The sequence below is a fragment of the Syngnathus scovelli genome, chromosome 14, assembly GCF_024217435.2.
Source record: "Syngnathus scovelli strain Florida chromosome 14, RoL_Ssco_1.2, whole genome shotgun sequence".
NCBI lineage: Eukaryota > Metazoa > Chordata > Actinopteri > Syngnathiformes > Syngnathidae > Syngnathus > Syngnathus scovelli.
Window position 1 is genome coordinate 6,449,079 of NC_090860.1, and position 25,590 is coordinate 6,474,668.

Consider the following 25,590-nt stretch of genomic DNA (forward strand, 5'->3'; position numbering starts at 1 on the left):
CAAGCTCGGGGATCTCAACGTTCTGCTCGTGCCAGGGGTGATCGAACGCTGGGAGCTACTGCAAGCTCAGGACCTCAGCAAGGAGATCCGCGGCAAGCAGAACCAGCAGCAGTGGCAGCAGCTCAACTCGGACCTCGACAACATCCGGACGTGGTTGCAGGAGGCTGGCGACGAGCTGGAGCGCCAGCGTGGCCTTGACCTTAGCACCGACATCCAGACCATCCAGTTTCGCATCAAGAAGCTCAAGGTGTGTTCCTGCTCGTCCTCAAAGGTCCCCAAATGTAAAAACAAAAAATAAGTGGGCTTAAGTGGGTCTGTCGGCGCGTGTCCAGGAGCTTCAGCGAGCTTGGGACAAACGCAAGGGCATCGTGCTGTCCATCAACCTGTGCAACGCCGACTTTGTGCACTCGGACACAGACGAATCCAAGGAGCTGCAGGCCAAACTCAAGGACATGAACAACTCTTGGGACGAGCTGGCCGCTGCCTTGGACCGCTGGAGGTCTTCGCTGCAGGGAGCCCTCATGCAGTGTCAAGTATGTCCAGAGAAGGGTACAAGTTGGGCTGGGAGGAAGAACTTGATGAAATGCCTCAAACAGGACTTCCACGAGATGAGTCACGGTCTGCTGCTGTGGTTGGAAAATATCGACCGTCGACGTAACCAAGTGGTCCCCATCGACCCCGTGCAGGACAGCGACACTTTGCAAGAGCACCATAAAGCACTCACGGTACGCACGCACAGCTTCTCTTTTTTTAATTGGACCGCTGAGGCTTTGTGTGGGTCAAGAGTCACAAAATGGCAGCCTTGCGAGCGGCTTAATTGGACCTCTGACTTGCGGTTGCAGCAAATCCGCCAGGAGCTGCTGGACTCGCAGCGCAAGGTGGCCTCGCTGCAGGACATGGCGCTGCAGTTGCTGGTCACCTCGCAGAGCGGCGACTGCCTGGAGGCTAAGGAGAAGGTCCATGTCATCGGCAACCGCCTCAAGCTGCTGCTCAAGGAGGTCACCCGAGACCTCAGGGAGCTGGCCCGCATCCTGGACCTGACCAGCAGTCAGCAGGTACACCCGATCCTCGCCAGTCAGCCCCAAACCGTGTCGTGGGCGCTTTCTCTTGGCGCTTGAGTTTATTTTACTCCCTCAAGCTTTTGAACTTGAGCCTGTTGGTCTTGTTTTTTTTTCTGCACAGGATCTTTCGTCGTGGTCGTCTGCAGACGATTTGGATACAGGATCCGGGTCGCTCAGCCCCGCCTCCGGAAGGAGCACTCCGAGTCGGCGGCGATCGGTAACATATACGCCTCCCTGCCTCCTTCTTTTGCTGTAGCCCTTCAAGAATCTCCGCTGATAGAATTGTTGACCAGAAATTTGGGAAGCGGAAATTTAACAGAGGCGCGTGTTTACTAAACTGTCATTTTCAGGGTGCATTTTAAATGTCTTCTTTTGGTATTGCTGTATGTAAAAATTGAGAATAGAGTGTCAGTCCCGGCTTTGCTCCAAAATTCATTCATTTCCCTCTAAAATCAGAAGATGGGCAGTGTGAAAGGGGCTCACAACATGCACCCCAACAAAGTCAACAATTCACCCCTCCCATGCCGAGATCTGTCCTTCCTTCCTTCCTTCCTTCCTTCCTCTCTTCCTTCCTTCCTTACTTACTTACTTCTGCATCTCCACTTTTTTCTCCTTTTCACTTCCCAAACTTTCCACGCACTTCTGACGTGTGCAGCAGAGCCAGCCCGAGAGCCACCTGAGCTTTTATTTTTCCTTTTCTGCCTGAAAGTGCGTGGAGCCTCTTTCCCATTAAGCCTTCCTCGGAACTCTGCCTCCCTCCAGTTTGGATCGTTTGCTTTTAGTTCACAGTAGTTTGCAGTTTCGCACCATTTGTGAGCTGGTGAAATGCTTGGACCTTTTCACCGTGATGTCATTTGTACTTCAGGGTGGCGACGTGATGTCATGGGTGGCTTCCATCTTGATATGCCTGGACTGAAAACTTTTCTTTTCTTTTATACCTCCCTCCCTCCATCCCCCCCCCACCCCCTCTACCGACCCGTTCATTGCAAACAGCAGCGGGGCAAATGTAGCGTGTCAGAGCGCGGAGGCCCCTTGAGCGGTCCACGGCACAGGTACTGGTTCTGTTGCTTGCTAGCGCACTTGCAAGATGATGGAAGTCGCACATTTGTAGTCATTGAATTATATTTTCCAGCAAAATGAAATTGGACCGTTTCCCGTGCGGCTATTGTAAAGAAAACGTTTTTATTTTAAATCGGGTGGTCGTGATAGTGAATTCCATCATCTTCTGCGAGTCTAGACGCTCTTGCGTAGGCCGACTGACCGGCGGAAGCCCTCCTTTCCTGGTTTGTTAGGAATTTCCACTGCTTAACAACCCAACCACTGGATCCGCCCCCAAGTGTTTGTCAATAGCTAACCACAACGCCCCCCCCCTCGCCACTAGTGGGCGCACTTCCCCTTCTTTCTCTCTAAACAGCCGTCTGCAATGAACGACACAAAAGTCTGCAGTTTCTTCTTCTCTTGCTATGTCAGCACCTCTGCACCCACCTCACCCCTTTCAATCATCACTGCTTGCAATTTGTGAGGAGCCATCGTTGTTGTCCCTTTTGAAGCCTGCTTTTTGGGTGTTGGTTTTACTCGCAAAACTCCAAAGTCTAGCCATTTTCTGGGTCGAAAGCTTGTATTGTTATTGCACATTATGCGCTGTCATTTGTCACATGGTTCCGTGGATGAATTCATGTCGATTGGTGAAACTGCTGTCTGAAGATGAATTTTTTTGGGGTCATATATTTGGTAAGATTTTAGAGTTTTGCTGCATATTCGTGAGCACTTGGTGGAAAAACAGACCATCTACGATTGTGTCAGCTTGTCCCTGTTGGTGGAATGATGTTGTCTGAGTCCACCTTTCCCAAACTTCTCTCTTAACACACACACACCCACAAAAGTGTATTTCATTAAAAATATTGGTTTTAATTTACATGTGAATGTGTTGATAATATACTATGACCTTCTTTATTTTACATCAGCACTTCTATATTGTAATTAGTGAGGTTTTTTTTCCCCCCCAGATGTTGCGAGTCTATTTCTGACTTCATTATTTGCTGTCTGGCAGGTGTCGCAGCGTCGCTGGGTCCGCTTCCTGCCCTTCTGAAGTGCCGCCGGCACGGTGGGGCACCTGCTTCGTACACCGTGTCCTGCGGGTGGCGCTGCCCCTCCAGCTGGCGCTGCTGGTGCTGGTGCTGGTGGCCTTCCTGCTGCCCTTGTCCGAGGCCGACTACTGCGCCCATTCCAACAACTTGGCCCACTCCTTCTACCCCATGCTGAGCTACACCAACGGGCCTCCGCCTGTCTAGAAAGTGCATCTGCAAAAAAAAACAAAAAGCAACAGCTGTCGCCAAAACGAAGAAACGCACCACGAAACCCTTTAGAGAGACCTGATTGCTGCGTAAATTTCTCACAAATGGCCAAAACAGGCTGTGATTTTTTTTCTCATCACTATAACTTAGTAATGCTAACACATTGCAATGCGTATTTTTTCCCCTCGCATGCAGTTCCACATCCCCACCTCCAATTTTTAACCGTACGCACCGAGATTATTTTTTAAGAAGAGTCATCGTCAGGACGACGTTTGTCGTTTTATTTTTTCAACATATAAAGTAATGTGGAGCCAGATAGAAACTATTGTATTTTTTGTATGCTTATCCAGTGTCAGATGTGTAACAAGGTGAGGATGATCACGTGTGTATGTGTACTGTATATAATGTTTATGACAAATGTATACACGAGCATCAGAAACAATAAATGCCAAATCTCTATTTTGACATCTGTGTTTTTTTGTTTTTGTTTTACCCATGTTGAATTTATTCCTCTAAGCAGGTAGGAGAGAGGTGGAGAGGGAGAGAATTTTATGTTACTAAAAAAATAAGAAGGTATCATTGGTATCATGATTTCTACCAATATATTTAGATTTTTTATTTATCCATTTATTAACAAATATCTATACATTCCAAAAACATTTGCGGACAGGGAGAGAATTTTATGTTACAAAAAAAAAGGTATCATGGATTTCTGCAAATACATTTTGACTTTTTTATCCATTTATTAAGAAATATATGCACATTATAAACATTTGCATATAAAGAATAATTCCGTCCCCAGTTCGGACTAAAAGGCTTGTTTACAGGGCTGACTTTTTTTTTTTTTTTTTTGCTTCTTGAAATCTAATTTTCCACACATTACCTAACTAACAAGTATAGGAATTAATTTAAATTACTAAAGTTTAGTAGTTTGATTAAAGTGGAAGAAAAACCTGAATTGATGACCATGAAAGTTTGTCATTTTAAGTTCATACCTATAATACAGGCACTGTAGCTTATTACGTCAAAACCAAGTATTTCAGAATCATCAGTTTTAGAACGGGATATTTTTTGTTATTTTATTTATTTATTTACTTTCCTTTATTACACTCAAATATTCGGTTCATTTTTGTTTGAGACGTGCAGCGATATCTTACCTGCGAGTCATCGATCGGGGAATACTATTTCGATGATATTACCTAAACAGGAAGTAAACATTTAAAAAAACTTTATTGGCAAAACAGCATCTCATTCCCAGGTTGTCAGTTTTGACAAGCAGTTTGTGCTTTTGAAACGTTCATATTTGAGCGTGCAAATGTCGTTTGGTGACGACCTTTCGTCATGATTTTCCCATTGACCGAGCCATGCTCGATTAGCTATTTGCGGCAAAGCGTGGAATACAGGTAGCATAATTTCTATTGCAAGTGATTCATTTTCTTTGGACGCCTTGCTAACCACTTTGCTGATCTCTGGGTCATTTTATTTTTGGGGGACTTTTCTGTCCTCCCCTGTGATATTTCAAATAATCCATGTTAAAATACAGAAAAATAAAAATTGTAGTTATACTAACACGAAATGTAAATGTATTGCTCGTAATAACAATATTTAAGAAGATTTAACTGTCCTTATTTAATTGTAAAATATTTCTTCAGCAGTATTTGAGAATGTGTTTTTATATGCCTGAGTTTCTATTGCAGGGTTGCGCCAGATAGGACATGAAAAATAAAATACTGTTCAGTAAGTTATAAAACCTTGTTTGGTTGAGCTGGTTGCATCAAATTAAATGTTTCTTGAAAACATAACAATTGTTGCTACCTAAATTTTCCTCCAATTTTGTAATGATCCATGTACTATATTTGCATTATATATTTTTATTTTATTTTCTAAGTAATTGCAAGTGCATTTGTGTCCCTGTCCAGTGTGTGATCAAGCCCAAGACAGACAACAAAAGAAAAGAAAATGCTACTGCGGACTTTGTGGACTAAAGTGGGATTTCCACGGAACTTTGTCATCTCAACTTCACCTCAACGGAGTCCCTCATGCTCCTCTGGGCTCCGAACTGGGTGGTCCTTCAGCCCACCTCAGCTCAAGCAAGAACCTCCAAGGCGCTTCAACTCATCTGCTTTAAGTGGATTTCAAAGTCCAGGCTGCGTCTTTTTAAAGGATTTCCAACACAGGAGCCAACAGAAGCGTTTGTATGCGTCAAATCTGGTCAAATCTGTTTTGAAGCCCACTTTGAAGCCAGTGACGGCGCCTGGGAAAAGAGTTCCCAAAGGTCCGAGAACCAAGCAACCTTCCAGAGCCAATCAGCCTTTCCTGAATCAGGACACGGTAAGCCGCCCGGTAAATTGACACACTGCATTTTGCGCTTTGCGTTCACGTGTGCCGACCTTCTTCCAGGACACGATGCGATGCATAGCCTTCGCAACGGCAGACCAGTACAATCTGCCCACGCTTTGCGCTGACCTGACACAACACGGCTTTGGTGAAGTGGAGTTCCCTCGAGGTAAGAGCACACCCAGTCGGGGGCCTCAATCCAAAATCAAATCCGTCAAAAGGCAAGTTTGCCAGTGCCTGTTTTAAGTTGCAATATAACCAAGCACCACTAGAGGGCAGACATAAATCATATTTTTATCTCCTCCAACATTTGCTTTGAATAAAAAATAATAGTAATAATAATAATTTGACCTCATTTCAGATGCCTCCAACGTGCTTGTAATAAGTTCGGACGTGAGCGCCAAAGCGGACGACGGCTCTGTCGTCTTCTTCTTCAGGTGGATTTGCGCCGTTTTTGTCATGATTGCCGTCTTCATGTTTTGCTGGCGCTCAAATGTTTCAACAAGGGTTGTTAGACTTTCAATCTTTGGATGCATAAAGTTGATTTTTTCCAGATTGTTAAGACATCTGCCAACATTTTCCTCTTGTCTGAAACGTCAACTTTTTGACAATTTTCAGAGAAGGCTCTGTGGTTTTCTGGAACGTGGAAGACAAAATGGTAATCAAATCACTGTCCCGTATTTGCTTCATTTAATGCCAAATGTACCCCAAAAAAATCAATTCTGTGTTTTTTTTGCTTTAATTTGAATGTATAACCTTGGTTAAATGTTTTTTGCTGTCTTCCTGGTCAGCTAAAAAAGGTGTTGAGGATTTTGGAGCGTCACGAGAGCCAGCCGTACGAAGTCGCGCTGGTCCACTGGGAAAACGAAGAGATCAACTACACCTATGGCGAGTGAGTGAGTTGGCGGCGTCTTTGAGCAATTTCAGCAAAAAGTCTTTTTCACTCGCTCCGTCAACGCAGGGGGAGCACGAAACTGGAGCACGGCAACTTTGTTTTGAGCAAGGACTCGGAGCACCACGACGACGTCCTGGAGAAGTTTGCCTTTTCCAACGCGTTGAGTTTGTCGGGTGAGATGCGAGGTCACGCAGAACACGACACGTCTTGCTGTGCCTAATTGTCTTCAACATGTGACAGTCAAGTTGGCCATATGGGAGGTAGAGCTGGATAACTTTGTGGAGTCCATTCAGTCAATCCCCGAGGTACGTTCTGCTCCACACGGTTTTTCAATCATTGTGGGATATTTGTAATTGGAGCACTGAAGCGCCTCATGTGTGTTTGTCTTTTTCAGACGCTCAAGTCGGGCACAAGAGTCAAGTTGTCGTCGGCGGAGGTGATGCAGAAGATCGGCGAGCTCTTCACCTTGAGGTCGCTGCCTTACATTACATTACATAGCAAATTTACGTTTAACATATAGATTTACATTTGTTTACATATTTTCCAATGGCTATTTTAATTTATTAAAAAAGATAAAAATGATTAAAAAAAATACAATAATTGTCCTTTTTTGTACTGTGGATGTTTTTACTTTAATATTTAAAATTTCCAACATATATAAACTCATAACACTAAAAATGACTCAGTATGCATCCCAGTTCTAATGTTTTTTTGTAATTAATTAGAAAACACTGATTATATTTTTTTTATGACATGCAGTATTTTAAATGTATGTGCGTTGAAATGTTGTCTTTGTGGTGGTGATCAGGCATCGCATCAACCTGAGCTCCGACCTCCTGCTGACCCCTGACTTTTACTGGGACCGAGAAAACCTGGAGAAGATCTACGATAAGACCTGCCATTTCCTCAACATCAACCGCAGGGTCAAGGTGAGCTGAGGTCACCATCAAGGTCACCATCTTCGTAATCCGTAACCGTACCGTGCAGGTCGTAAACGAGAAGCTGGAGCACTGCACTCAACTGACTGACCTGATGAGGAGCCACTTGAGCGAGAAGCACAGCTTGAGGCTGGAGTGGATGATCGTCATCCTCATCACCATCGAAGTGAGTGCCGTCGCGCATCGCACGTGGCGTCATAGCGGAGCCACTGACGTGCTGCTTACATCTTTTGTGCTAGGTTTTGTTTGAAGTGGTGAGAATGATCTTTTGAGGCTTCACGTACTGGATGCACCTCACTTGATATCCACCAGGTGACGCTTGGGAGCTAATCTGGCCACACAGCAGGACTGCCAGCTGTGAGTGGAAAGGACGCTCAGTGCTTATTTGCAAATCTTGTTAAAGGAGTTCAATTTGTTGGGTGAGGAAAAGGTCACAAAGAAGAACAAAAAAAGCAGGAAATTCTGCGTGGTTGTGCATGTTAAATAAAATGTCTGCATTTTTTTCATTAATACAGTGGCAACATGAATATTTATTTGCTGAGTGTGTGTCCCTAAAATTTAAAGTTGCGTTTTGTTAAAGTCAGTCTGTAGTCCTTTCTGATTTTATTTTATTTTTTGATTCATAAAATTGAATAGAACCTTGATTAAAATTTTGTGAGTACTTTTTAAAAAGTTCAACAACAACATATAACATTTTATAACTTATCATGAAAGAAGTTTGTCTATTGCTGGTGTAACGTTAAAGACTGAAACACGTTCACACATGACTGGACTTTTTTTTCTTTTTTTTATTCAATCGTTAAAATATTTGATAGCAGCATCGGCGTGAGTTTGTCGATATGTCGCAGATGCAAACAAACAACGAAAGTGTGTCGACAGTGCAAGGCGTGTTCCTACTTGGAATCAGAATAAACACATTTTTCTAAGTGCAACATCCAAAAATATTGGGTCATGCATATCCAGGCTCTTCTCACTTTTTGCTGTTGGAGGGGAAAATACGTAGCTAATATGTACATTATGAGGAGCGACACGTGTCTTAATAAATTGACACTATGACTATTTGTTAGTCTGTTCATGTTAAAATACCAAACAATTAATAAGTACGATATGCTGAGTCTGCAAATCAATTCAGTGCGTCCTTTTCGGTGACCTTCTGGTCTTCAGCACGACCTTGAAAGTAAGACATGAAAGAGAACGCAGTCCAGCGTCAGCATTAGCATGCGTACATACGACAACATTTGAAGAAGAAGAAGAGAAACGTACCAGCTCGATCCCGCTCCACGACTGGCGCACTTTCCATTTTTGAATTGTCAAACGCAATGTCAAAATGGCCGCCTTCGCACTCACGTTCGGCCTCAGGGTTGCCGTCCCGTCGCGGACTCTCATCTTTAGGCGCCTCTCGAATTTCAATCTCTTCCTTTGCGTCCATCCATATCTCCTGCCCGTCGTCTTCGGTTTCTGGTTTTGGCGCACATTTGAATGTTTGTGTTTTCTGCATGTTGGGTGTTTCATCCACTGTGGCTCCAATTGTTTTTTGTGGTTCCATTGTCTCCACTGGTTGAATTTCTACAATTAGTTTGATTGTTATCATTGGTAGCTTTTCCTCGATTGCGTCTTCTGTCTCCTTTGTGGGGAGGCCAGAAAGGACGGAAGAGTTTGCGTTCGCCGTGATCTCGGTGGATTTTAATTCGCTCACCGGTTCAGAGGTCTCTTCAATTCGAACTGCTTGATTTTGGTCGTTGGCTGGCTCTTTTGGGAATGACACCATTTCCGTTTCTGGGGCCTGAACAAACTCCTCAGTTTCCTCTGTCTGTTTCTGGGTCTCCAAGAACTCTTTTTGGGGCAAGGGCTTTTGGTTTTCACTTGCCTGAACCTGCTCTGTCCGGCTCTCAGTAGGCTCTTCTTGGGGTGATGCCACTTGGTTATCTATTGCCTGCTCATGCTCTTCTGATAGCTCCTTATGTTTCTGGGTTTCTGTTGACTCCTCTTCGGCTATGAGCTCTTGGATTAGGCTAGCCTGAACATCTTTCTGTTGTACGTTCATCTGTTTCTGGGTCTCGGTGGACTCTCGTTGTAATATGGGCTCTTGTGTTCCACTTGCCTGAAAATATTTCTCTTGGGGCTTGGTCTGTTCCTGAGTCTCGGGGGAATCTTTTTGAGGTAGGGGGTCTTGTGTTTCAGTTGCCTGAAAGTATTTCTCTTGAAGCTCAGTCTGTTTCTGGGTCTCGGTGGGTTCTTCTTGGGGGAGGGGCTCTTGGTTTTCGCTTGCCTGAAGGTATTTCTCTTGAAGCTCCATAGGTTTCTGGGTCTCGTTGGGTTCTTCTTTGGGTAATGGTGCTTGGTTTTCTTCTGACAGCTCTGTATGTTTCTGGGTCTCCGTCGACTCCATTTGGGGTATGGACTCGGGTGTTTCGCTTGCATGTAGATATTTCCCTTGTAGCTCTGACTGTTTCTGACTCTCGCTGGAACCTTGGCGCTCTTGTTTTTCACCTGCCTGGACTTGTTTTTCAAGTGGCTCCATTTGTTTCTGAGTCTCAGACATTTTTGGGAGGAGGGACTCTTGGTTTTCGTTTGCCTGAACATGCTCTTCTGGTACCAACATCTCTTTCTGGGTCTCGATTAACTCTTTTTGGGGTAGCAACTCTTGGCTTTTGCTTTCCTGAACGTGTTTCTCTAGTAGCTCTGTCTGTTTCTGGGTCTCAGTGGGCTCGTCTTGGGGTGATGCTACTTGGGTTCCTCCTACCTGCTCCTGCTCTTCTGATCCCTCCATCTCTTTCTGGGTCTCAGTTAACACTTTTTGGATTATGGGTTCTTGGTTTTGGCTTGCCTGAGCATGTTTCTCGAATAGCTCTAACTCATTTTGAGTTTCAGTGGGCTCTCTTTGTGGTGATGACACTTGGATTTCTCTTCCCTGATCATGCTCATATGATAACTCCATCTCTTTCTGGGTCGTGAATAACTTGTTTTGGGGTAGGGGCTCTTGGTTTTCTTTTGCCTGAACATGTATCTTGAGTAGCTCCTTCTGTTCCTGGGTCTCAGTGGACTCTTTTGGGGGGAGGGGCTCTGGGTTTTCACTTGTCTGGACATGTTTTTCTACTAGTTCCATCTGTTTCTGTGTCTCAGTGAATTCTATTGGGGATTGAATATGTTTATCTGCTAGAGCCGTCTCTTCGATCTCATATGGCCCTTTTGGACATGAGGGCTTTTCTATTTCTTGCACCTGAACATTTTCCCCAGTTATCCCTAGCTGCTTATGGTTGTCGACGGAAAGTACTGAGTCGAGAGCCAGGATTGTCTGTCCACTAACCTCACTTTGCTCTGTTCTTTTAAGATCTGGTAATGATGAGTGTTCTTCTGTATCTATTTCAGATTGTGGTTCTTCAACCTCATTGGACTTTATGTCTTGGTACTCATCTAGATCTGTTTGGGGGAAAGATTCTGGTGACTGAACTTGCTCAGTTTTGTGTTTTCCTTTTTCAGCTGGCTCCGTTTGTTGTACGCGATCTTGCAATACGAGGGTTCGATGACCTTCTTTGACTGGCTCTGGGTCTTTTTGACTATCTTTGAGATGTTCTTCTTTTGCTACCGGTGCCTTACCAGCTTTATCGGTCGGCGCCATCGGCTCCTCTGCTTCCAGGCCGCAAATGGGGACCAGGACCTTTAAACTTTGTGTTTCGTCTGATAATTCCATATTTCCCTCAACTTCTCCCAGTTCAACTTCTTTCGCCTCTTTTAAAACCATTTGGTCCAAGGTCTCAAGTTTGTTCTCCATTACATGTGGAACTAGCTCATGACACATCCCTGCATAGTTCTCTTGCATGACTTCCTCAAGCCCTTCAATATTTCTGTTACACACATCAGTTACTCCTTTATCTTCTATCCGAACCTCCAGAATCTGATCCACGCTCTTCTCTGCCGTTGTGATGTCCATTTGGACGACTTGTACTTGAATGCTGTGGTTGACCTCCATCGCAGTCTCTTGCATCATGATAACCTCGTTGGCTACCCGTGCCCTCTGTGCCAAGTTGTTTTTCGTTATAGTAGGTAATTCAGCCACAACCATTTCTGTGGATTCTGGTAGCACATATTCCTGCATGCCAGATGATGTCGTAATCAGATCAGATAGTGAAGTTGAAACTTTTTTAAAATGGCACATGGTCACTTGAGTCACCAGAGCATGCGGAACTTCCGCAGTGGTCACCTCTTGTAGATCATGTTTTTCTCCCTCAGTTTTGTTTTCCACATCACTTTGATGTGCCTGAAATTTGACTTGGTCTTCAAGAGTCCCACAAACTTCAGAGATTTTTTTGTAAATAACCTTTTCAAGGATCTGTGCACAACTTTGTTCCTGCTGATGTAAGGATACATGTGCTTCTGTGACTTCTGGCGTGCCATCTTCCTCCCTGTCCATAACATCTTGCTGTCGATTAAGATCTGTGTTCTCCAAATCCTCCTCCTTGTTGAAAGCCTGATCTTGTTGAGGCTTGGTTTCCTCTGCTTCTGAAGCAATGTCATTCTCTGTTTCTGAAATTTCCTCTACTAGTGTTTCCTTTGAAAATGTTTGAGTGAGACTTTCCTCGTTGGTTCCCAGTCCAGACATAGGCACCTCCTCTATTATTTCTGTTGTAACTGCAGTTACTTCTTGCGGCTCTTGAACTTCATCACTTACACCTTGCACCACTTCTGTTTCAGCACCTGATTTCATTGATTCATTCTGGGTGTCTTCAGTTTTCTTTGCCGGAGTACCCTCCGTCAAATCACTTATTTGCTTCATGTCTTTGTTCCCTGGCAATTCAGGTAGTGGCTCCACTTGATCTTTGTGTTCACTTGGAAGACTTTCCTCTACCAGAATGACTTCTGTTGTTTCCTCAGATTGAAGTAATTCCATGTTGTCTTCCTTTGGTGCTAAGGCTTCAAAAAATGTGATGTTCTCCATTTCATTCTCTGCTTCCTGGTTTGCTTCCTCTGGGACTACATTTGTTTCACTTAGTGATATCACTTGAGCATGTTTCTCAAGTAGCACCACCTCTTTTTGGGTGTCTGCTTCCTGGTTTTCCTCCTCTGGGACCTCATTCGTTTCATTTACTGATACCGCCTGAGAAGGTTTCTCGAATAACTCCATCTCCTTTTGGGTGTCTGCTTCCTGGTTTGCCTCCACATTCGTTTCATTCAGTGATATCGCCTCTTCTTTAATTTCACCTGTTATGTCTTCAGCAATATCTGCTATTGCTTCTTCTTCTTGTGCTACAGCTTGGTCTGGATTTAGTCCAGTTTTGACTACAGCCACTGCTTGTTGGTCACTTGATGGTTGGACCTCGGTAGAACACACCGTCTCTTCTTTGAGTTCTGCTGTCATCATTTCTTCTGCAAAAATGGTTTCTTCTGCCTTGACAGATGCTGTCTGGATTGATTGTTTGGATTGTCCTGATGTTTCTTCTAATGGTTCAATTTCATTTGCATCCACTACCACCTCATCTTTTGCTGACTCAATAATGGTTTGAAGCTGAGACGCCTTCTCCTGTTCACATTCTTCTGTCATGGTTTTCTGTGGATCACCTACTTCTTGGTGTTCATATGATTGTAGACATGATTCTTGTACTACCTCCTTTACAGAACTAAGTTCAGCTTTGGCCTTCTGGTCTTTGCTTACTAGTTCATTTTCACTTCGAGGCAAAGGACTGTATTTGACTTCATCAGTCATGGCTTCTTCTGCAAGTATATTTTCTGAGATCCCTTCCGCTTTAACTGACAGGTCTCGTACAATGATGTCTTTGTCCTCTTTTACGAGTTCAATTTGGAGATCACTCGCACGCCTCTGGTCATTTTCTTCTGGCTTAATGTCGGCTTCCAGCAGAGGCACATTTTCGTCTTTCACTTCTTCCATCAGTGGGTTTTCTCCATAAATGTCTTCTTTGACTTCAGCATGTTGGACTTCAACTAGATCAGGTTCAAGCTGTTTCTTCTGTCTTGCTACTGATACTTGTTGCTGGATAATTTCAATTTCAGGTGCAGCCATTGGTTTTTCTTCAACTTGAGGCAGCAGGATAGTCTCCTCTTTCTGGTTTTCCACAAGTTCTGCTTCTACTTTCTCAGATTGTTGCGGTGTTGCTTGCACAGCTTCTGTTTCTCGAATAAGTTCATCTTGGGATGTATCTACTGGCTCCTTTGCTACATCTTTGTTGAATGGTTCTGTACTGATTTCAGATAGGAGCTTGGTTGTCTCTTTGACTTCACTGGCAACCTTCTCACAAAGCACTTTATCTAAAGCAAGTTGAAGACGACATTCCTGCAAAGCCAGTGCTTCTGTTTGTGCTCCTGAAACCTCAACAGAGTTCAAGATGGGTTCAGATGAAATCTCTGTTGTTGACTGAAGTTCCTCTGTAAAAGCTTCTGGACACTTTTCTGATGTTACTTTGACTTTCTGTTCCTCCTGATGTATTGTGACCATCTGCAAAGTGTTTTGCTTTGTGTCACTTTCTTTAAGGTCAGTATGAGCAGTTTTTTCGGATCGTGGAGCTTCAATGTCATCTTCTGTAGCAACATCTTCGTGTTCCATCAACTGCTCTGAAGACTCCTCTTTGCTTATATCAGAGAGGCAGTCCTCCAGAAATACATGGATCTCATCTATACTGTCTAATTTACTGAAGTTGTTTTCTGAGTTGGAGAAATGGGCAGTTTTTGTTTTTTCTGTTGCCATTTCTTCTGTCTCAAGCTCCTTGGTAGAAATGTGAGGTGGAGTTTCCTTGTAGTCAAACTTTTGGGCTGAAGTTGGAGGTAAAATATCTTCTGTATCCAACTCCTGGGTTGTAATCGGATGCTTGATTTCCACTGCGTCAAACTCAGCAGTAGGAATCGGAGGTATTATTTCTTCTCCGTCAAGCTCGTCATAAAAAATGCGAGCGGAATTTTCCTGGGTGTCAACTTCCTGCGATAGAATAGGATGTGTGATTTCACTGGAGTCAAGCTCCCTGGTAGGAATGGAAGCTGTAATTGCCTCTGCGGCTGAATTTTCCGTATGAATTGGAGGCACAATTTCCTTAATGTTAGTCTCTTGGGTAGTAGAAGGAAGTGTTAGTTCCTTCGTCTGAGGTTCTTGGATCAGAATTTGATGAGTCGGAGTTGTGATTTTGTTGGTGCCAAGCACTTCAGTAAAAAATGGAGTCTGGATTTCCTCAATTTTGAACCCCTTGGCTGGAATGGGAGGTGTAATATCGTCCGTGACATGCTCCTCAGTGGAAGGAGGAGCTCTAATGTCCTGGGTGCCAAGCTCCTGGCTAGGAATGGGAGTTGTGATTTCCTTGGAGTGTAAATCCTCTGAATGGTTTGGCTTTATTTCTTTGGTGTTGAGTGTTTCTGTAGGTAGTGCAGGTGTTATATCCTCTATCTCATGAGCCTTGATAGGAGTAGGAAGTCTGCTTTCCTTCGTGTCAAGACCCTTGTTAGGATTGGGAGTTAAGATTTCCTTGATGTCAAGGTCCTCTGTTGGAATTGGAGGTGTAATTTCCTGAGTGTCAAGCTCCTCTGTATGAAAGGGAGACTTGAGTTCCTCAATGTCGGGTTTCTTGGTTGCAATGGATGGTTTCATTTCCTCAGTGTCAGGCTCTTCAGTACGGGCACGTTTGGTTTCTTCAATGTCCAACTCCTCGATAGGAAATTGGGTTTTGATTTCATTGGTGTCAAGCTCCTCTGTAGGAATTGGAGATGAAATTTCCTGAGGTTGTAGCTCCTTGGCAAGAATGGGAATTGTGATTTCCGTGGTGTTCAACTCCTCTTTGGGAATTGGAGGTGTGTTTTCCTGGGTGTCAAGCTCCCCTGCAAGATCAGAAGGTGTGATTTCCTCTGTGTTCAGCTCCTCAGTTTGAATTGGGTTTCTGATTTTCCAGGTAGTCATTGGAAGTATAATTTCTTCCATGTCAAGCACTTCTGTAGGAATCACAGTGTTAATTTCTTCAATGTTAAGTTCCTTGTTAGAAATGGAATGTATGATTTCCTCAGTGCCAGGCTCCACAGTACAAGTAGGAGTGAACTCTTCAATGTCGAGCTCCTCTATAAAAATCGGGGTTTTGATTTCTTTGGAGTCAAGCTCCTCTGTAAGAATTGGAGGTGTGATTTCCACAGTTTGGAGCTCCTTGGTAGGAATAGGTGGAGTAGTTTCTTTCTTAGTGTAAAGCACCTCAGTCTGAATGAAAATCTTGCTTTCCTTGGTGCTGAGACCCTCAGTCAGACTGGGAGTATCAAGCTTCTCTGTAGGAATGGGAGAAGTGATCTCTGTGGTGTGGAGCACATTGATAAGAATTTGACGTCTAATCTCCTCAGTATCAAGCTTCTCTGTCGGAATGGGACTTGTGATTTCTATGGTGTCATGCTCCTTGGTAAGAATTTGAGGTGCCATTTCCTGACTGTCAACCTCTTCTGTAGGAATGGTACTTGTGATTTCTGTGGTCTCAGTGTCAAGCTTCTCTGTAGGAATGGAACTTGTGATCAATGTGGTGCTGAGCTCCTTGGTAAAAATTTGAGGTGCCATTTCCTCAGTGTCAACCACCTCTGTAGGAATAGAACTTGTGATCCCCATGGTGCCGAGGTCCTTGGTAAGAATTTGAGGTCCCGTTTCCTCTGTGGTCTCTGTGGTCTCAGTGTCAAGCTTCTCTGTAGGAATGGCTCTTGTGATATCTGTTTTGTCGAGCTCCTTGGTAAGAATTTGAGGTCCACTGTCCTCAGCGTCAACCTTCTCTGTAGGAATGGGACTTGTGATCTCTGTGGTCTCAATGTCAAGCTTCTCTGTAGGAATGGGACTTGTGATCACCGTGGTGCTGACCTCCTTGGTAAGAATTTGAGGTGCCATTTCCTCAGTGTCAACCACCTCTGTAGGAATAGGACTTGTGATCTCCGTGGTGCCGAGCTCCTTGGTAAGAATTTGAGGTCCCGTTTCCTCAGTGTCAACCACCTCTGTAGGAATGGGACTTGTGATCTCTGTGGTCTCAGTGTCAAGCTTCTCTTTAGGAATGGCTCTTGTGATATCTGTGGCGTCGAGCTCCTTGGTAAGAATTTGATGTCCACTGTCCTCAGTGTCAACCTTCTCTGTAGGAATGGGACTTGTGATCTCAATGGTCTCAGTGTCAAGCTTCTCTGCAGGAATGGGACTTGTGATCGCCATGGTGCTGAGCTCCTTGGTAAGAATTTGAGGTTCCATTTCGTCAGTGTCACCCTTCTTTGTAGGAATGGGATTTGTGATCTCCATGGTGCCGAGCTCCTTGGTAAGACTTTGAGGTCTCATGTCCTCAGTGTCAAGCTTCTCTGTAAGAATGGGACTTGTGATGTCGATGGTGCCGATGGTGGTGTCAAGCTCCTTGGTAAGAACTTGAGGTTCCATTTCCTCTGTGTCAACCAACTCTGTGGGAATGGGACTTGTGATCTCTGTGGTGTCGAGCTCCTTGGTAAGAACTTGAGGTCCCATTTCCTCAGTGTCAACCTCCTCTATAGGAATGGAACTTGTGATCGCTGTGGTGTCTGGCACCTTGGTAAGAACTTGAGGTCCCATTTCCCCAGTGTCAAACATGTCTGTAGGAATGGAACTTGTGACCTCTGTGGTGTCGCGCTCCTTGGTAAGAATTTGCGGTCCCATGTCCTCAGTATCAACCTTCTCTGTAGGAATGGGACTTGTGATCTCAATGGTCTCAGTGTCAAGCTTCTCTGTAGGAATGGGATTTGTGATCGCCATGGTGCTGAGCTCCTTAGTAAGAATTTGAGGTTCCATTTCGTCAGTGTCACCCTTCTTTGTAGGAATGGGATTTGTGATCTCCATGGTGCCGAGCTCCTTGGTAAGACTTTGAGGTCTCATGTCCTCAGTGTCAACCTTCTCTGTAGGAATGGGACTTGTGATCTCTGTGGTCTCAGTGTCAAGCTTCTCTGTAAGAATGGGACTTGTGATGTCGATGGTGCCGATGGTGGTGTCAAGCTGCTTGGTAAGAACTTGAGGTTCCATTTCCTCTGTGTCAACCAACTCTGTGGGACTTGTGATCTCTGTGGTGTCGAGCTCCTTGGTAAGAACTTGAGGTCCCATTTCCTCAGTGTCAACCTCCTCTATAGGAATGGAACTTGTGATCGCTGTGGTGTCTGGCACCTTGGTAAGAACTTGAGGTCCCATTTCCCCAGTGTCAAACACGTCTGTAGGAATGGAACTTGTGACCTCTGTGGTGTCGAGCTCCTTGGTAAGAATTTGAGGTCCCATGTCCTCAGTATCAACCTTCTCTGTAGGAATGGGACTTGTGATCTCTGTGGTGTCGGGCCCCTTGGTAAGAATTTGAGGTTCCCTTTCCTTGGTATCAACCACCTGGGTAAGAATGGGACTTGTGATGTCGATGGTGCCGAGCTCCTTGGTAAGAATTTGAGGTTCCATTTCCTCAGTGTCACCCTTCTTTGTAGGAATGGGATTTGTGATCTCCGTTGTGCCAAGCTCCTTGGTAAGACTTTGAGGTCTCATGTCCTCAGTGTCAACCTTCTCTGTAGGAATGGGACTTGTGATCTCTGTGGTCTTAGTGTCAAGCTTCTCTGTAAGAATGGGACTTGTGATGTCGATGGTGCCGATGGTGGTGTCGAGCTCCTTGGTAAGAACTCGAGGGTCCATTTCCTTTGTGTCAACCAGCTCTGTATGAATGGGACTTGTGATCTCTGTGGTGTCGAGCTCCTTGGTAAGAACTTGAGGTCCCATTTCCTCAGTGTCAACCTCCTCTATAGGAATGGAACTTGTGATCGCTGTGGTGTCTAGCTCCTTGGTAAGAACTTGAGGTCCCATTTCCCCAGTGTCAAACACGTCTGTAGGAATGGAACTTGTGATCTCTGTGGTGTCGAGCTCCTTGGTAAGAATTTGAGGTCCCATATCCTCAGTATCAACCTTCTCTGTAGGAATGGGACTTGTGATCTCTGTGGTGTCGGGCTCCTTGGTAAGAATTTGAGATTCCCTTTCCTTGGTGTCAACTACCTGGGTAAGAATGGGACTTGTGATGTCGATGGTGCCGAGCTCCTTGGGAAGAATTTGAGGTTCCATTTTCTCAGTGTCAACCTTCACTGTGGTCTCAGTGTCAAGCTTCTCTGTAGGAATGTGAGTTTTGACCTCTGTGGTGTGGAAGTCTTTGGGAAGAAGTTGAGGTCCCATTTCCTCAGTGTCAACCACCTCTAGAGGAATGGGTCTTGTGATCTCCATGGTGCCGAGCTTCTTGGTAAGAATTTGAGGTGCCATTTCCTCAGTGTTAACCTCCACTGTAGGAATGGGACTTGTGATCTCTATGGTCTCAGTGTCAAGCTTCTCTGTAGGAATGCGAGTTTTGACCTCTGTGGTGTGGAAGTCTTTGGGAAGAAGTTGAGGTCCCATTTCCTCAGTGTCAACCACCTCTAGAGGAATGGGTCTTGTGATCTCCATGGTGCCGAGCTTCTTGGTAAGAATTTGAGGTGCCATTTCCTCAGTGTTAACCTCCACTGTATGAATGGGACTTGTGATCTCTATGGTCTGAGTGTCAAGCTTCTCTGTAGGCATGGGACTTGTGATCGCTGTGGTGTCTAGCTCCTTGGTAAGAACTTGAGGTCCCATTTCCCCAGTGTCAAACACGTCTGTAGGAATGGAACTTGTGATCTCTGTGGTGTCGAGCTCCTTGGTAAGAATTTGAGGTCCCATATCCTCAGTATCAACCTTCTCTGTAGGAATGGGACTTGTGATCTCTGTGGTGTCGGGCTCCTTGGTAAGAATTTGAGGTTCCCTTTCCTTGGTGTCAACTACCTGGGTAAGAATGGGACTTGTGATGTCGATGGTGCCGAGCTCCTTGGGAAGAATTTGAGGTTCCATTTTCTCAGTGTCAACCTTCACTGTGGTCTCAGTGTCAAGCTTCTCTGTAGGAATGTGAGTTTTGACCTCTGTGGTGTGGAAGTCTTTGGGAAGAACTTGAGGTCCCATTTCCTCAGTGTCAACCACCTCTAGAGGAATGGGTCTTGTGATCTCCATGGTGCCGAGCTTCTTGGTAAGAATTTGAGGTGCCATTTCCTCAGTGTTAACCTCCACTGTAGGAATGGGACTTGTGATCTCTATGGTCTCAGTGTCAAGCTTCTCTGTAGGCATGGGACTTGTGGTCTCCGTGGTGCCGAGCTCCTTGGTAAGAATTTGAGATTCCATTTCCTCTGTGTCAACCTTCTCTGTAGGAATGGGACTTGTGATCTCTGTGGTGTTGAGATCCGTCGTAAGAATTTGAGGTTCCATTTCCTCAGTGTCAACCTTCTCTGTAGGAATGGGACTTGTGATCTCTATGGTGTCGAGCTCCTTGGTATGAACTTGATGTTCCATTTCCTCCGTGTCAACCACCTCTGTAGGAATGGGTCTTGTGATCTCCATGGTGTCGAGCTCCTTGGTAAGAACTTGACGTTCCATTTCCCCCGTGTCAACCAACTCTGTAGGAATGGGACTTGTGATCTCTGTGCTCTCAGTGTCAAGCTTCTCTGTAAGAATGGCTCTTGTGATATCTGTAGTGTCGAGCTCCTTGATAAGAATTTGAGGTCCACTGTCCTCAGTGTCAACCTCCACTGTAGGAATGGGACTTGTGATCTCTATGGTCTCATTGTCAAGCTTCTCTGTAAGAATGGGACTAGTTATCTCCGTGGTGCCGAGTTCCTTGGTAAGAATTTGAGGTTCCATTTCCTCAGTGTCAACCTTCTTTGTAGGAATGGGACTTGTGATCTCTGTGGTGCTGAGCTCCTTGGTAAGACTTTGAGATCCCATATCCTCAGTGTCAACATTCTCTGTAGGAATGGGACTTGTGATCTCTGTGGTCTCAATGTCAAGCTCCTCTGTCAGAATGGGACTTGTGATCTCCGTGGTGCCAAGCTCCTTGGTATGATTTTGAGGTCCCCTTTCTTTGGTGTCAACCACCTGTGTAGGAATGGGACTTGTGATTTCCTTGGTGTGAAGCTCCTTTGTAGAAGTTGTAGTTGTACTTTGGGTGTCCAGCTCCTTGGAACGTATGGGAGATTTGATTTCGTTGATGTCGAGCTTCTCTACAAGAATTTGTGGTGCGATTTTCTCAATGTCTGGCTCCTCGTTAGGAATGGCATGTGTAATTCCCACTGTTTCGAGCTCCTTCATTGAAATGTGAAGTGTGATTTCTTCAGTGGCAATCTCCTCCGTAGGAATGGGGGTTGAGATTTTCTTCATGTCCAGCTTCTCCGTAGGTGTGATTTCCTGGGTGTCAAGCGCCTCTGTTGAAATTATTTTGTCGGCTATGGATGACTCTGTTTCATCCGTTGCTGCTTCCATTTCATTTGGAACCAGATCTATCATGGTGGTGGGTGCGTTTGATTTTTTGACTCCGGGTAGATGTGAATCCTCTCCAAGTGTGTCACACAAGACAGAACCAAATATTGTGTCTGAGTACAACAGATCTGCCTCGGGCAGAGTGGTGGTGGTCTCAACACCTGGCTGCATAAGCTCTTCTGTTTCCTCGACTTCGGCTTTAGTGAGAACCGGTGTGGTAGCATCTGATGTTTTTTCTGCCTGTTGGGAGAGTGCAGAGATCATGGCGCTATTGTCGGCGAGGCTGACCTCCACAGGATGTGGTGCGCTGTTAGCCTCTGATGTAATTTCTATCACATTTTCTGCTCTGGTGCTCTCTGTAAGCTCACCTTCCTCCGGAATATCACTAAGGGCTTTTTCAATGTACTCTGTAAGGTGGGCCAGGTCTTCATTTGTGGCCTCATTTTGTAATGCCTCAACAGTTTGTAGCGGTTGTTCAGTCTGCAGATTTTCCGAAGGTGGGGCTGCATCTATCACCTCAGGGAGGAAGCCTTGTTTGAGGTCAATGTCTGTTTTTGTGGATGGTTCCCTACCTGCAACGGTCTCTTTTGGCTCTGTCTCAACGGTGTCATAATCATACAATGGAACAACAGCTGGCATAATACAATTTAGGTCACCGACACTGAGCTCCTGGTCCACCTCACACGAAGTTGCTTCTTGGTCTTTGTTTGGGACTGACTTTCTCTCATTCCAGCCTGGGAAAATTTTACCTAAAAGGGAGACATTTTCTTGCATGCTCTCAGTTTCAGGACTGCGTTGCATTTCTTCCACAAGCTTGGCTTTCCTTTTTGGACTCATGAGTCTTTTGAAGGCGTGGCAAAGTGACTCTACATCGCTCTCAGGTGGACTTGCGGCTTTCTTGGGAGTAGATGCTAAAACATCACAATTGTCATAATTTTCCACTGCCTCTGTACCATTTGCATCGTCGGTTGGTGTTTCGTCATCAAAGTCCGTTGCTGTCTGACCTCTTGCACATAAAATGGCATCCCAGGAAATAGCCGAATCCTTCCGCTTTTTGCCCTCATCCATTCTGCACTCTAATATGTCATCTCCTTCGCTTGACTTCAGTTCGTCTCTGGGCATTGGGCTTTGCACGTCATCATTGTTCAAGGCGGATCTGTTTACTCGCTTTTTGGGAGATAACAGTTTCTTAAAGGTGGCCCACGGACTTTCCTCCTCCTGGACCACGGTTGTTTCTGCTGGTTGTGTAGGACTTTGTTTTTTATCATTCTCTGCCATTGCAGCGGGCGACAAAAGCTGGTCCGAGTCGTCACTAGAGGGTTGACATTGTTCACCCACAGATGTTTTTGCTTCTTTTTGCCTTTTGATCCTCACCAGACTAGAGCCCAACAGAAGTCTCTTGAGAGCACTCGACGGAACATCCTCAATTTCATTGGGGCCTCCAGGCTCGCTTATCATGACTGCTGGTGGATTTTCTTCCTTGTACACATCTGCTAGTGCTACTGTGGTATTTTCTATGTCCTCGTTTTGGTCTTGTGCTATTTCTTTTTCAGTGTCTCCGACTTCCTCCGTAACAAGCTCTCTTGTTATGGTCTCGTCTTCCAAAGACAGCCTCTTTTTCCCTAATCTGGTAAATAGTCCCGAGGCGAAAAACTTTTTAATGGGTGACATCGTCACATCTTCTTTGGGGCTAGAGGGAAATGAAGGATCTTGTTCGGACGGGGTGTCGAGGTGCGTCCATTCTTCGTCAGGGATATTGACCTCGTTCTGGGAATCTGTTGCTTCTCCCTCAGTCGGCCATGTTGAATCCTCATTTTGACTCTCAGGTGTCGTGTCCGCTTGAGTTGTATCATCTTGAATTTGCTCAGTAGGCTTTTTGAACTCAGTGGACTCACCTTCTTGGTGCTCCCCGTGGTCTCTGGAGCCTCGTTTGAGTGTAAATTTCAACCCAACTTTACTGAAGAATGTTTTAAAGCTCTCATTGATGTCGTTGTGTTTTGCCTCGACTTCGGTCACTTCTGAAGACACGCCCTCTTTTTTGCCCTCTTTGATTGGCTCCATCTCATTCCCTACAACTTTTGTCCCCACTTCTTTAGGAGGATTTTCTGGAAGCCAGTCATCTTAATGTCGATAGCAGGAAGGGAAGGCACATTAAACCACTCAACTTATTTGTTTAATAGGACTCAATATGTGGCTGCCATTTTATTCTACCTACCTTGGGCATTGGTGTCATCCTCATGGATGCCATTGACCTCCACTAACAGGGTGGCTGATTTGGCATCAATTTGACAGTTGTTTTTGAGAAGCTGCACACAAAGCAGAAAACCCCCAAATGTTAAAATGTTACCCTTCTAATTAGAGTTCTTGCCGTCTCAATTTCCAGCAGGAATTTCAAAGTGAATTTGTCTTTTGCTTAAATATAACAAGTCGTAAAACAAATTAAGCACGACATTCAAACAGTAAAATTCTTTTTTCGTTGAGGAATGCAAGTTGATAACTGTCATTTGACGTCTTAATCAAGATATAATTATCTGCTTTAGTGTGACTACTTTTAGGTTGTTGGGGCAAAAACATAATTGGCTAATGAGATTAAAAATCTTGGCATAATGAAAAACAAAAAACACTGACTTATTGCTGAGAACTGTTCATGCCTTGGCGGTCTGCTTTTTATTTGCATTTTAAATTTACAAACAAAACCTGTAGAAAATATAATTTACCATCCAATGAAGATAAATTCAATATGAAACATGGCTGTACGGACATTTGAATAAAATTCACAAAAGAAAAACTAAGTCAATTATGATACGACATTGCATAATAGTTCTCGGGATACACAGCAATTCGGAAATAATTTATATCATCCACAAAATGGATAAGGAAATTTGCAACAGTGCATTTTTAATTTTAACAATGACTGCCACAATATCAACTTCAGGATTTTTTTTTTTTACGCCCAAAATAAACTGTGCCAAATTATTCCAATTTCAAATATGCCTCCACCCAAAAAAATTCTCTTAGAAGTCGTTGGCCAGCATATTTGCAAAACGCCGTTTGTAACACTTTTGAACGTATACCTTCTTATCATTCTCCTCTTGGTGCTCGGCAGCATCTTGCCCTGGCTCGCCTTCTTCAAACGCCGACTGTGCGTCACCCATTTCTCACGCAGCTGGACGCCTCACCTTTTCCATCGAAAACAATTAAATGAAAAGTGCTATAAATTACTCCCGATAAAAAAATAAATACCAGTGGGAAGCCGAGTGGCGGTGGTGAATGATGCAAGCTGGACGTGCAAAGGTCTTTTTGGCTGCAGGAGGGGAGGGGAGGGGAGGGGGGATGCAAGAGTGCTGTGGGGTCACATGTGGCAGTGAGCTGTCACGCTCCCCTTTGCTGTCCTATAACACATGGATGTCTTGAAAACAGCACAGGGGAAATTCACAAACATTTGCAACGCTAGCATGTGCCTGATTGGATTCGAGCATCCAAAAAGAGCCACACGGGCTTTCTTATGATGACGGCTCACATTTGTTTTTTTGTTTTGAAGCGGATATTGATGAGTCAGTTCGTGTTTTAAGATTTGTCGACACCCGTGCTTCCAATCCAGATTTCACATCATGAGTCCAACACAAGACTTGTTTTTCATATTTCATACGTCTATCCGGCGATGACAAGATTGGCCATGGTGTGGGGCCGACATGTGACATGTGCGTCGCTCTGCAGTTCCACACTGGTACAGATGTGTTTGTGTCCATCTCCTCCTGATCGCATTTAATCGCATTAGCTGTGTTTTTGCTGCAATCATGCCTGTTCGCGCCGGTCAGTTGACTTGCATCAGGCTCAGTTTTGGTGGCCTTGTCAGAGCCGTCATTGTACCCCGATATTCATAATATGAACGCTTTAATATTTGGCTTCTTTGAGTTGCTCTCTCAGAGTCTTACAGAAATTATTTCTGTGTTTTTAATTTTTTTGCATGTTTTTGTATATTGATATGACAAATAGCCGCCATCCAGTTGGAACGCGGGAGGAAGTACATACATTTTCTGATAATTGTAATAATCGCATAATCCACTTAAATGTCTTTCAAGGAATCCCTCGTGCAAGGAATTCAAATCGTTAATTGAGTCAGTGTGTGTGTGTGTGTGTGTGTGTGTGTGTGTGTGTGTGTGTGTGTGTGTGTGTGTGTGCGTGTGTGTGTGTGTGTGTGTGCGTGTGTGCGTGTGTGTGCGCGTGTGCGCGTGTGCGCGTGTGCGTGTGTGTGTGTGTGTGTGCGTGCGCGTGCGTGTGTGTGTGTGTGTGTCTGGCTCTGGGAAGCAAAAGAAAACAACTGCAACTGGAATGTTTAGAACAATCTGACTGTTCAAAGTTGTTCAAAATGCCTCTCATCAAGTGCAAATAATGTTCAAATGTTCTAGGAGGCTTTTCCTGATATTTTTTACTGTCGCAGCTTGCAGCACAAAATTATTAATAATTAATTCATTCATTAATGGTCGCAAAAGTTTTTTTTTAATTATTTAATTTTCAAAAGCCCAACTTTTGATATTTATAGAGGGGTGTGTAGACTTTTGAAAGATATTGTATGTGTTTGTGTGGGACTGAAATAATGACAATCTCATCTCAAATGTTTTTATTTTGTTGGAAATTTGGGCCTTTTGAGCTGAACACAAAGCTGTTGTGTTGTATGAAGGGCAACAGGTGGACACACGAATTAATTGGAAATTCTGCGGATGAGCATTTCATTACATCGCTGGCATAGATTGCGGTTGGGAATCAAATGTAA

The 25,590-nt window shown here is 44.5% G+C and overlaps 3 protein-coding genes across 6 annotated transcripts in view; 2 read left to right on the top strand and 1 right to left on the bottom strand.

The window, feature by feature from the left end:
• Positions 1–3,820, top strand: part of syne1b (spectrin repeat containing, nuclear envelope 1b) — a 59,184-nt gene extending 55,364 nt beyond the window's left edge. For all 4 annotated transcript variants that reach the window (XM_049741229.1, XM_049741230.1, XM_049741228.2 and 1 more), the window contains 7 exons: positions 36–247; positions 333–533; positions 597–725; positions 843–1,055; positions 1,183–1,278; positions 2,055–2,113; positions 3,112–3,820. In XM_049741229.1, the coding sequence (XP_049597186.1) occupies positions 36–247; positions 333–533; positions 597–725; positions 843–1,055; positions 1,183–1,278; positions 2,055–2,113; positions 3,112–3,352 (1,151 nt within the window). In that variant the 3' untranslated portion in view covers positions 3,353–3,820. The remainder of the gene's footprint in view (positions 1–35; positions 248–332; positions 534–596; positions 726–842; positions 1,056–1,182; positions 1,279–2,054; positions 2,114–3,111) is intronic.
• Positions 3,821–4,585: 765 nt separating this feature from the next.
• On the top strand, positions 4,586–8,035 carry rmnd1 (required for meiotic nuclear division 1 homolog). Its single transcript, XM_049741252.2, has 12 exons — positions 4,586–4,758; positions 5,275–5,686; positions 5,756–5,861; positions 6,054–6,129; positions 6,311–6,350; positions 6,484–6,584; positions 6,654–6,760; positions 6,828–6,892; positions 6,982–7,058; positions 7,396–7,516; positions 7,575–7,691; positions 7,765–8,035. The coding sequence occupies exons 2-12, from the start codon at positions 5,315–5,317 to the stop codon at positions 7,795–7,797; spliced, it is 1,215 nt and encodes a 404-aa protein (XP_049597209.1). The 5' UTR covers positions 4,586–4,758; positions 5,275–5,314; the 3' UTR covers positions 7,798–8,035.
• A 258-nt stretch (positions 8,036–8,293) lies between these two features.
• On the bottom strand, positions 8,294–24,106 carry akap12a (A kinase (PRKA) anchor protein 12a). Its single transcript, XM_049741232.2, has 4 exons — positions 23,891–24,106; positions 23,032–23,122; positions 8,789–22,936; positions 8,294–8,695 (listed from the first exon to the last, which is right to left on the bottom strand). The coding sequence occupies exons 1-4, from the start codon at positions 23,969–23,971 to the stop codon at positions 8,649–8,651; spliced, it is 14,367 nt and encodes a 4,788-aa protein (XP_049597189.1). The 5' UTR covers positions 23,972–24,106; the 3' UTR covers positions 8,294–8,648.
• Between the last annotated feature and the right edge of the window lie 1,484 nt (positions 24,107–25,590).